The sequence below is a fragment of the Oryctolagus cuniculus genome, chromosome 7 (genome assembly GCF_051225735.1).
Source record: "Oryctolagus cuniculus isolate XC-2025 breed Fujian yellow rabbit chromosome 7, ASM5122573v1, whole genome shotgun sequence".
NCBI lineage: Eukaryota > Metazoa > Chordata > Mammalia > Lagomorpha > Leporidae > Oryctolagus > Oryctolagus cuniculus.
The window spans coordinates 55,999,909-56,011,935 of NC_142873.1; the positions used below are offsets into that span (position 1 = coordinate 55,999,909).

The 12,027-nt window shown below is 35.1% G+C and overlaps 1 protein-coding gene across 4 annotated transcripts in view; it reads right to left on the reverse strand.

Annotated features, from left to right (window-relative positions):
* Positions 1 to 12,027, reverse strand: part of SYCP1 (synaptonemal complex protein 1) — a 106,810-nt gene that overhangs the window by 46,966 nt on the left and 47,817 nt on the right. For all 4 annotated transcript variants that reach the window (XM_008264617.5, XM_089300102.1, XM_008264616.5 and 1 more), the window contains 6 exons: positions 11,902 to 12,019; positions 10,721 to 10,791; positions 7,617 to 7,698; positions 6,980 to 7,042; positions 5,245 to 5,307; positions 5,027 to 5,089 (listed from right to left, as the gene is read on the reverse strand). In XM_008264617.5, coding sequence (XP_008262839.2) covers positions 5,027 to 5,089; positions 5,245 to 5,307; positions 6,980 to 7,042; positions 7,617 to 7,698; positions 10,721 to 10,791; positions 11,902 to 12,019 — 460 coding nt within the window. The remainder of the gene's footprint in view (positions 1 to 5,026; positions 5,090 to 5,244; positions 5,308 to 6,979; positions 7,043 to 7,616; positions 7,699 to 10,720; positions 10,792 to 11,901; positions 12,020 to 12,027) is intronic.

Below are 12,027 nucleotides of genomic sequence, written 5' to 3' on the forward strand. Positions count from 1 at the left end.
GAGATGTACAGTTTGGCACATGGCTCCCTCAGACTTACCCCTGATGGTAGAGCTAGAAACGTGCCAGGGGATTCCAAACCAATCCCATCAAGATGTACCAATGCCAATTTACTAGTCAAAGTGATCAGTTTAAGTTCATAACTGATCATAAAGATAGGATTAAGTGTCAAAGGGATCACATAAACAAGACAAGTGTCTGCTAATAATAATTGATAGAATTAAAAAGGAGAAAACGATCAAACATGGGAATCAGGATACACAGCAAACTCATAGAATGGCAAATGCCCTAAACAACACTCTGGCCTCAGAATCAGCCCTTAAGGCATTTGGATCTGGCTAAACAGCCCATGAGAGTTTCTCAAGCATGGAAAGCCAAGACACTATGGCAAAAAATAACCTAAATGAAAGATCTCTGTGAGTCAGATCCCAGCAGAAAGAACATCAAAGAAAGAGGTAACTTTCTCTGAAGGGAGGAGGGAACTTCCACTTCGATTATGGCCTTGTCTAAATAATGCTGGAGTTTGTGAACTCAAGGCTTCCATAGCTTTAGCAGCTCATGACAAGAGCCTCAGGTGATTGCTGACGTCATAAATAACAGTGTCAATTGTTAAATCGACAACAGGAGTCACTGTGCACTTACTCCCCATGTAGGATCTCTGTCCTTAATGTGTTGTATGATGCGAATTAATGGTAAAACTAGTTTTCAAACTGTACTTTATAAGGCCGGCGCCGTGGCTCACTAGGCTAATCTTTCGCCTGCAGTGCTGGCACACCGGGTTCTAGTCCCGGTCGGGGCGCCGGATTCTGTCCCGGTTGCCCCTCTTCCAGGCCAGCACTCTGCTGTGGCCCGGGAGTGCAGTGGAGGATGGCCCAAGTGCTTGAGTCCTGCACCCCATGGGAGACCAGGAGAAGCACCTGGCTCCTGGCTTCGGATCAGCGTGGTGTGCCGGCCGTGGCGGCCATTGGAGGGTGAACCAACAGCAAAGGAAGACCTTTCTCTCTCTCTCTCTCTCTCTCACTGTCCACTCTGCCTGTCAAAAAACAAACAAACAAACAAAAACCTGTACTTTATACTTTGTGTGTCTGTGCAGGTACAAACTGTTGAAATCTTTACTTACTATATACTAAGTTGATCTTCTGTAAATAAAGATAGTTAAAAATGAATCTTAAGGAAGAATGGGATGGTAGAGGGAGTAGGAGATGGGATGGTTTGCAGTGGGAGGATGGTTATGGAGAAAAACCACTATAATTCAAAAGTTCTATTTTCAAAATTTATACATATTAAATAAGAGTTTAAAAAAGATTTGAAAGTCAGAGTTACAGAGAGAGAAGAGGCAGAGAGAGAGAGAGAATTTTATATCCACTGGTTCACTCCCCAATTGGCCACAACAGAGCTGTGCCGATCCAAAGTTAGGAGCGAGGAGCTTCTTCTGGGTTTCCCACAAGGATTTGGACCATCCTCTACTGCTTTCCCAGGCCACAGTAAAGAGCTGGATCAGAAGTGGAACAGCCGAGACTGGAACCAGCGCCCATATGGGATGCCGGCACTGGAGGTGGTGGCTTTATCCGCTATGCCACAGCAGCAGCCCCTTTAACTAATTTCTCAACAGTATTTACGTTGGTTAGTCTTATTACATTGGTTAGGTTTATTACAGTAAGTAATCATCTGGTTGAACAGAAAATCCATTCAATACCAAAAAAGCATAGGGATATATCAATGTTTTTGTTTATCTTGATTAGGAAATCTTTATTTACATTATGCTCTATCTTCTGTTTTCAAGTCCTTCTTTTCACATTTATGTCCTTAAGGAATTCACTTGTGTTTAATGTAGTTGCACAATTTCCTTTCTTTTCATATGGATATTTAAATGTCTCAGCACTACATCAACTTCAATAGCACCCCTGAATATATTATTTGCATTTATGCAAGAATCTTATTCTAGATTATCTCTTCTGTTCAACTGATTTGAGTCTATGTGCTAATGTCACATTGTCTTAGTTGTACAAATAATCTTTATAACTAGTAGGACATATTTCCCCACCTTGCTGTTAAAGATTATTTTTTGCCCTGTGCTCTTACATATAAATTTTAGAATCAGCTTGTCAGGTCCTATAAAAAGTGCTGATGAAATTTTAATTGAATACATAGATCAATTTGGAAGAAAACTAGTATTTTCATTTTCACATAAATGGTGTATGCTGTATAAAAATCACATTTTCAGAGAGCTTACTAGAGATGTTTAAGACTAGTAATGATTTTTGTATGACTATTTAACAACCTTACTAAACACATCTAGTAACTTTTAATTCATGTATAGATTCTTACAGATTGTCTACATAAAAAACTCCTTTCTAGAATTATCTGAGTCTGAAGTTTGCTTAGTCATCAGATTTTAAATCACTGATTCAATTTCATTACCAGGATTTTATAATTATTTCTTATTGAGATTGGAATGGTTAATCTACTCATAATGTATTTTAACTTTTCTCAACTATATTGCTGTAATGATGTTCATAGTAAAGATATTAACTTTAGACTGATAAAATATATGCTAAAATTTCTAGACAATATAATTGTGTTAGAAAATATACTCTATGTGATTTCAATCTCTTAAATTTTACGACCATATACATGATCATTTTGTTAAATAGTCTGAGTGTTTTTGAAAAGTATGTTTTCCTCACTTTTTGACCTAAAAAACTTATTTTTCCAATATTCTTAAAAGATAAGTACACTGAGGAGTACTATCAAGGTTCATAGTTAAATTCTCAGTACTTGAGAATATTTTCTGGGGCCAGCACTGTGGCATAGGGGTTAAGCCTCTCTTTGCAGTCCTATATGGATGCCAGTTCAAGTTCCGGCTGCTCCACTTCATATCCAGCTCCCTGGTAATGCACCTGGGAAAGCAGCAGCAGATGGCCAAAGTCCTTGGGTCCCTACACGCACATGGAAGACCCAGAAGAAGCTCCTGGCTCCTGGCTTCGGATTGGCGCAGCTCCAGCCATTGCAGCCAATTGGGGAGTGAACCAGCGGATGGAAGACCTCTCTCTCTCTACCTCTTCTCTCTCTGTGTCTGACTTTCAAGTAAATAAATAAATCTTTAAACACACACACACACACACACACACACACAGTGTATCCCATTCAATTCAGAAACTAAGAGATACAGGAAAATTTTGAACCAAACAATAATAACTCACTCTCTATCGGGGCCGGCGCTGTGGTACAGTGTGTTAAAGCCCTGGCCTGAAGCGCCAGCATTCCATATGGGCACCAGGTTCTAGTCCCGGCTGCTCCTCTTCCAATCCAGCTCTCTGCTATGGCCTGGGAAAGCAGTAGAAGATGGCCCAAGTCCTTGGGCCCCTGCACCCACATGGGAGACCTGGAAGAAGCTCCTGGCTCCTGGCTTCTGATCGGTGCAGTTCTGGCCATTGCAGCCATCTGGGGAATGAACCAGCGTATGGAAGACCTCTCTCTCTCTCTGTCTCTACCTCTCTCTGTAACTGTCTTTCAAATAAATAAAATAAATCTTTAAAAAAAATAACTCACTCTATCAAAACCTAAAGGATATAGTTACAGCAATGCTTATAGGGATATTTATAAGTTTAAAATGGGTACCTTAGACTGAACATTACTGATAAAAGAATCTATCTCAAGATAGACAAAAACATAAAGAAAAATAATAGTAGAAGGAAATAATAGAGAGCAGAAGTTAATGAAATAAAAACAAATACCCAACAGAGAAGATAAAAAAATTTTTTCAAAATTGACAAATTCCTGGTAACACTGATCAAGAAAAAAACAAGGGACCAGTGCTGTGGAACAGAAGGTTAAGCCCCAGCCTGCAATATCGGCATCCCACTTGGGCACTGGTTCAAGTTCTGGCTGTACCACCTTTGATCCAGCTCCCTGCTAATGGCCTGGGAAAACAGTGGAAAATAGTCCAAATACTTGGGCCCCTGCACCCACATGGTGGACCTGGATAAAGCTCATGGCTCCTGGCTTCTGCCAGCCCAGCCCTGGCCACTGCAGCCAACTGGGGAGTGAACCAGCAGATGGAAGATCTCACTCTCCCTCTCTCTCTCTAAATCTCTGCCTTTCAAAAAAAATAAGTAAATCTTATTTTAAAAAAAAAATACACACACTAGAGAAGGTATGAATAATCAATATCAGGATTGAAAACAGGACATTACTATTTATACTGGAAACTATTTTGAAACTTAGAAAATGAAACTCAGAATAACACTTAACAAAACTGAAGAAATGAGAAAACTAAATAATACCACAACTAACTGACAACTTTAATTTGTTTTCTATAAACTAATTTGTTTTCTAATGGTTCTCAAATACCTTGTGCTGTAGGAAAATCACATTTGGAGCTTTTAAAAAATGTAGATTACAAGGATCTACCACAAACTTACTCAAGCTCACTTTTCAATGTATGGGTAAATAATATGAACATGAACAAGTAACACATATAGCATACACATAACGTACACACATATATTTTTAAGCAGCTCAGATGATTCTAACCTAGCTACAACACAGGGAAGCACTCCAGTACAATAATAAGACTGATCTCCTCAATCAGAAAGATAATTCTTTTTTTTTTTTTTTTTTTTTTTTTGACAGGCAGAGTGGACAGTAAGAGAGAGAGACAGAGAGAAAGGTCTTCCTTTACCATTGGTTCACCCTCCAATGGCCGCTGATCCGAAGCCAGGAGCCAGGTGCTTCTCCTGGTCTCCCATGCAGGTGCAGGGCCCAAGGATCTGGGCCATCCTCCACTGCACTCCCGGGCCACAGCAGAGAGCTGGACTGGAAGAGGGGCAACCGGGACAGAATCCGGCGCCCCAACCGGGACTAGAACCAGGAGTATTGGCGCCGCAGGCGGAGGATTAGCCTATTGAGCTGAGGTGCTAGCCCAGAAAGATAATTCTTAAAAGTGCTATAGTATAAATGATATAAAATTTCTTAATTCTCATCTATTTACTAGCAATTAAAAACAAAAATAAAGGTGCTAAATACCTTTATTTCATAAACATTCAATTGCTTGCCTTCTGCTGTACTTTTCTTTTTCCACATTTTATTCTGTTAAATGTCAAAAATAAATAATTATATTCAGTAATAAAGCAATTCAAATTTATATTGCCTCTAACTTAGACTTAAATTATTAAAGAGAAGCATATTCTATAAAACTATAATGAAAATCTTAGTTTTATTTTGAAAATATTTATGATACATACCTCCTGCTGAAGTTCTTCAATATACTTGCTTTTGTTTTCAACTTGTTTCCTTAAATTGTTACACTAGAAAATTATGAGAAATTATACTTATTTTCAGTATCTCATTTTGTATTTTTTGTGATCACTTTATGATACCACATCATCTGGGTCTGCATGCAGAACCAGATTAAGAGATATTAGCCCAAGAAATATTTAGTAAGTAACATAAAGGCAGAACAGATTCCTAAGGTGTCCTAAAATATCACAGATATGTACATTATTCTAATTTCTACCAGAGTAAATATAACACTCAATGGAAAAATGTTTAAATCTTTCTCATTAGCATAAAATACTGTTAAATATTTTTCTTATAACCCCATATACAGTCATAGTCAACCGATATTCTGAAACCAAATGGAGTGTGGCGCTGCTATTTACAAGTTATTTATTCATACAAATCTGTATATGGCCCACGCCCATAAATGGTCTCTTGAAAGTTCAAAAGGAAGAAAAGCTGTACAAAAGTGAGAGGGGCAGGCATTGTGGTGCAACAAATTAAGCTACCACCTAGGACACAGACATCCCTTATCAGTGTGCCTGGTTTGTTTTCCAGCTGCATTTCTAATCAGGCTTCCTGCTAATGAACCTGGAGGCAGTGGACAATGGCTCAAGTACCTGGGTTCCTGCTACCCACATGGGAGACCCAGATGAAGTTTTCTGACTTTTTGGCTTTGACCTGGGCTACCCTTCGCTGCTGCAGGATTTGGGAAGTGAACAGATGAAGATATCTCTCTCAGTATCTGTCTCTCCCTCTCTGTATCACTCTGCTTTTTGAATAAATGAATCTTTAAAAATATAATGAAAGGGCCGGCACTGTGGCTAAGCTAAGCTTCTGCCTATGGCGCCAGCATTCCATATGGGCACCGGTTCTAGTCCTAGCTGCTTTACTTCTAATCCAGCTCTCTGCTTTGGCCTGGGAAAGCAGTGGAAGATGGCCCAAGTCCTTGGGCCCCTGCACACACGTGGCAGACTCAGAAGCAGCTCCTGGTTCCTGGCTTTGGATCAGTGCACCTCCGGCTGTTGCAGCCATCAGGGGAGTCAATCAGCAGATGGAAGCCCTTTCTCTCTCTCTCTCTCTCTCTCTCTCTCTGCCTATATGTAACTCTGCCTTTCAAATAAATAAATAAATCTAAAAAAAAAAGAAAGAAATGAAATTTGAGATAGCAGAAAATAGTGTTGACTACTAGAGTTCAGAACTTCAGAAGGTTAACTATACTCTCGGGAGTACCGTCCACTATACAAAAGGTCAAGATTATGGTAATTGTGTAGTTAGGTTTAGAGAATGGAAAAGTGAATAGGGATGAGAATACTCAGATAATAAAAACACTTCACATAAAAAGAGCAGAAAGCTTTCTGTAGCTCTGTTGATTACAGATACCTAACAATGATTTCTAAAAACATCCTGCAACTCAAGTATATATATAATTATAGCTGCTTAGTGTATTTGGGGGAATGGAAGAGATTATTAAGGAGGAATTAAATGAACATCTGAATCACTATGTAAAACCTGTGAATCCAAAGTTTCTCAAGAAAAAAAATGCAATGAAAGTACTGTATTATTTCACAAAACCTCCACAGGAGAACTGAAATCTCTGTATACAGGACAGTGTAAAGGTAGGCCCTAAAGAATCCAATCATACAAGTAGTGTTAAAAAATCTCTATTCTCAAACATAACTTTTTGCAATTTGGTAATACCTTGTTTTCTAATATCTTCATCTGTTTATCTTTTTTTAAAACTTCACATTCAATGCTTCGAGCCTAAAAAATATAGCAGATTAAAAATGTTAATAGAATTTCTATTTTCTTCTGTAGGTATATCTTAGATATAGAATTATAAAACTTAGTCACAGTTCTACAAAAATAGTTATCAGCTCTCCCAATTTATTTTGGTATTTTTTTAAAAAAGGAAATTACTTTTGTATGTAAAGTGACAGACATGCTACCTAGCTGATTTGATCATTTCAGAAATTATAATACTCTTCCCTTAAAAGAGTTTTCAACTTGTTGAACTCATATTTACGAAAGCACAACACAAACTTATTCATTACCTCATCAGTATATTCCACATTAACAAAGTATGAGTCTTATTTACATAAAAGTATATAAACATTAAATATGGAGAATTCATGAAAAGAAATTCAGAATTATGTCACTGTTTCTTCGATATAAAATAATCTAAATTTTATATGTAAGCAAAATAATACAAATTTGCCTATATTTTTAGTGACAGTCCTTAGTTCACTGTTGATACAATAGTATACTTTTTAAAGACATGATGCTGCTTCTGTGCTTTAAAATTTTTCCATATAACCTATTAATAAATATAACATACAATTTCTTCACTCTTATCCAGTTTACATTTAACTTCATCTCCTTTCTGTTTTAGCTCCTCTCTCAGAGATTCCATTTCATTTCTGAAAGGAAATGAAAAGTGACATTACAATTAAAATTATATTTTCATTCTATTTCCTTTCTGATACTTCTAAAATGGTGGCATTTTTTGTTGATTTACTTTTTATTTTTATTTGCTAATTTTATAAGCATTACTATCAAAAGGCATATTTTCACTTTTATCTTTAATTTATACAATGTTTTAAAATAAATCTGGCTTCTTAATTTTTCTATTAAAAATTCTTAGAAACACTTATAAGAGTCTTCAGAAAACTCATGAAAATGCATATTATGAAAAACACTGAATGACTTTCAAATTTTCTTCACCAAAATAAACTTCTTTTATCCCATTTTTCTATGAATATTTTGAGGTACCCCATATTAAGTCAAGGTTTAATTTTAATGCTTTCTTAGTCAGAAACCAGTCATTATTTATTCTAAGGCATATTCATAATTTTGCAAAAGTAAATTATGAACAAAAATACAAGTGATTTTAATGAAAATCTACGTGACCGGAATATTTGCATACACGTATATCATCGTATATGCATAGAGTATCTCTAGAAGCATAAAACTTCCCTCTGGGTAGGGAAGTTAGACAGCAAAAAGTCAAAGGGTAAAAAAGATACTTCTGTTTCCCCATGAGCTCCTTTGTCCCTCTAAATTTTGTACCAAATGGATGTATTATCCTTTTGAAAATAATTTAATTGAAAACATGTCTGTTGCATGTGAAAATAATGTTGCTTTTTCTCAGGTGTTATGAAACTACTTTCCTAATTATATTCTCCCTGTTGTCACAGTATTCCCTATGAGGAAAAACTGGCCTTGTGAAAATCTAGGACATTTATTCTTTAACTGAGTATTAAATTTGTAATCAGTAGATTCTTATTATTCTTAAATATATTTGTATTAAGAGTTCTATAAATCCACAGAGTTGAAAGGTATGTAAATAAGATATAATCCAAATAATGTAAATTATCCTAAATAAAAAGGAGTCTCTCCCTAAAAGGTATGTTCTCATTTTATCTCCACATTGTATAGTGGCTTAATCACAGAGATTCAATCTGTAAATAACAATAACTTTTGAAAAAGAAAATTGAGCAAAAGGGACAAAATGATTCACTAGAGGCAGAATAAAAGGTGAATTTCCAAGTCTGAAATATAGTAACAAACTAACAATTATTAAGTGCTAAGTGCCAGGTACTGTGCCCAGCACTTTATTCACATGACTTCATATAACCCTCAAACAATCAAATAAAAGAGGTGTATCAGGTCTAAAAAAGAGCTCACATAATTTAAAATAAGAAGTGGGTTTTTAAAGATTTATTTATTCGAAAGTCAGAAATACAGAGAGAGAAGGGAGGAGAGAGAAAGAGAGATAGAGACAGAGAGAAAGAGATTGATTTTCCATCCGCGGGTTCACTCCTCAATTGGCTACAAAGGCTATGGCTGGGCCAGGGCTGGGCCAAAACACAGCCAGGAGCCAGGAGCTTCTTTCAGATCTCCCACATAGGTACAGGGGCCCAAGTATTTGGGCCATCTTCCACTGCTTTCCCAGGCCATAGCAGAGAGCTGGATTGGAAGAGGAGCAGCCGGGACTCAAACCAATGCCAATATGTGATACTGGCACTGCAGGCAGAGGCTTAACCAGATTGTATGCCACAGCGGCAGCCCCCAAATAAGAAGTTTTAACAACCACTTTCTTTAAGTATAAGAAACCAAAACTGAACTATCAGGAAACTTAAAATATAAAAAGATTATTTTAAAAATAATAAAAATAGAAATTGCATAGAAACACTCTCATAAATTCAGAAGTAAACTGATGACTTAAAATATTTTTAATATTTAAAAAGAGAGAGACCAAATATCAATACATAAATTTTTAAAAGAACTAAAGAAAAGATTACCATTTGATTTTAAGCATGCCAAAATTTCTAAGTATAAAAGCAATTATAAAATCACACAAGGAAAGATAATTAAATTTAGTTCAAAATTTTATATTTCCATATATCAAAAAATTCCCCAACACTGAAAAAAAACAACAAGTTAGGGGAAATAAATGCTGTTAATAATACATTTTTAAAGCATAAACAAATCAAAAAGGAAAAAAAGATTTCAAAAGATAAGTAGACAGCACATATTAAACAGACAATCCTTAAAATAAATCTAAAAAATATGAAAAATTCTACAGCTTATCCAAAATATAAAAATTTACAAACCACAAAAGCAATGGAAATATTTTTATCTTTTAAATTATCAAAAAACTATTGATAATAATCAAAATATCAATTAAAACATTTGGAACCAGTGTTGTAATGCAATATTTGTTGTATTGCATGGTTTACAATCATTTGATTACCAAGTCATTGAAATCACTACTGCTATGATCTAATATATTCTATTGCTTTAAGTTGTCTTATCAGATTCAATATAAGAAAAACATCTAGATATGCCAAGATGTTTACTATAGTATAATTTATAATAGTCTAAAACCAGGAAGTAAAAGTATGCAAAGTAAAAATGATTAAAATAAATAGTTTTGACAGCCACTGGATTGACTGGGATAAAAGCATTAATATATAAATTGTAAACAGATTTAGAAAAATGGATAATGCTTAAAATAATATTAAATGGAAGAGTCACAAAATTATGTGCCAGTGATTACAAGCAAGAACCAACATATTCTTTAAAATATAGATGGGGTATAAGTTTTGCAACAGTATTATAGAAGTTTAAGTAACTAGAATTAAGTTTTTCTACATCTCTCTTTTAAATTTTCTGGAATATGATTAGTATACTTTCTTAAGTAAAGAAATTAAAGAAGTAGAAAGTTCATGATACTTTAACTTCTGTTTAACTGCACAGTATAAACATTAAGTATAAAATAGTTATTATAATTTTACTTTTAAGCAGAATTCTAAACCATTAAGTCTATTTTTTTTACTTTACATGATAGTCAACATGTTGACTTTAAATTAACTAAAACAAAATAATAGAAAAAAAGACGTAATCTTTTGACCAAATTAAAAAAAAAATTAGTCTTGCCTTAGTTGTGTTTCTGTTTCTTTCAGATTTTCTATTTGTTTCAACATCCTTTCTTCTTGTTTTTTGCTATTCTAAAGAAATAATGTTTATATTAATTATTTTGTTTCAGTAAAAATTAAGTGGAAACTAATATTTAAGACATTTTATCTGTCAGTACAAAAGAATTTAGTTCTAGTAAAGAAAAAATGTGCTGTTTAACTTGCACAGTTTCACATTACTTTTCCAGCCTTACTTTAGTTATTCTCTTAACAATTTCTATGTAACAGGCAACAAAACAAATCTTTTACTGTTTTCCAGTGATAACTTTGAGGCTTGTATCTTTTGCTCATATTGTTGTGACTTCAAGGAATGCTTCCATTCACTGAAATCTACTGAACTCATATAACTAATCTTTAGAGCCAAATTCAATGCTGTATTTTCTCTGAAGCCTTCCCTTTCATCAAGGCAAAAGTCATCCTGCGTGCTCCAATAACAGTTTGTCCCATTAGCTAGTATGATATAATATTTTGGTCAAGTAATTTAAATATTTACTATGTTTTCTATTAAGCCATAAACTCTGAAAGGATATTTTACTCATCACTGTATCCTCCACAAAGTTTTACATGAATTACTCAATAATACTTGTCAATTAAACACTTTATAAAAATCTTGATGCTTAAATTACATTAACTTTATCTGTGATTAGTGTCTTTATTCTGTTGTCTACTATCCATCTAAGACCAAGATACATATTTTTCTTCTTTTTTTTTTTTTTTTTTTTGATGATTTATTTGAAAATCAGTTACAGAGAGAGAGGGAGAAACAGAAAGAGATCTTCACTGGCTGGTTCACTCCCCCAAGTGGCCGCAAAAGGCAGGGCTGAGCCAGGCCAAAAGCCAGGTTCTCCCACATGGGTGGCTGGGACCCAAACACTTGGACCATCCTTCGCTGCTTTCCCAAGCCATTAGCAGGGAGCTGGATCAGAAGTGGAGCAGCCATGACACAAACCTATGTTTATAACATGGGATGCTGGCATTGTAGGAAGCAGCTTTACCTGCTGTGCCACAACATTGGCCTCCATATTTTTCTTCTAAAACACAATGTCAGTTCTAAGACAATTAGACTTTCAAAGGTGCAAGAATCTTCAGAAGTCATTTATTCTAATCCTAATTTTAACCCTAATATTTTCTTCTTCAACTCACATTAATATCTTCTTGCTGTTTCTTGAGTTCTAAAGCCATATCCCTTGTTTCTTGTGCAAGTTCTTTGTTCTCTAGTGAAAGTTTATTGCAGTTTGCAGTTAATTCAGTATTCTTAAGCCTGTTTTT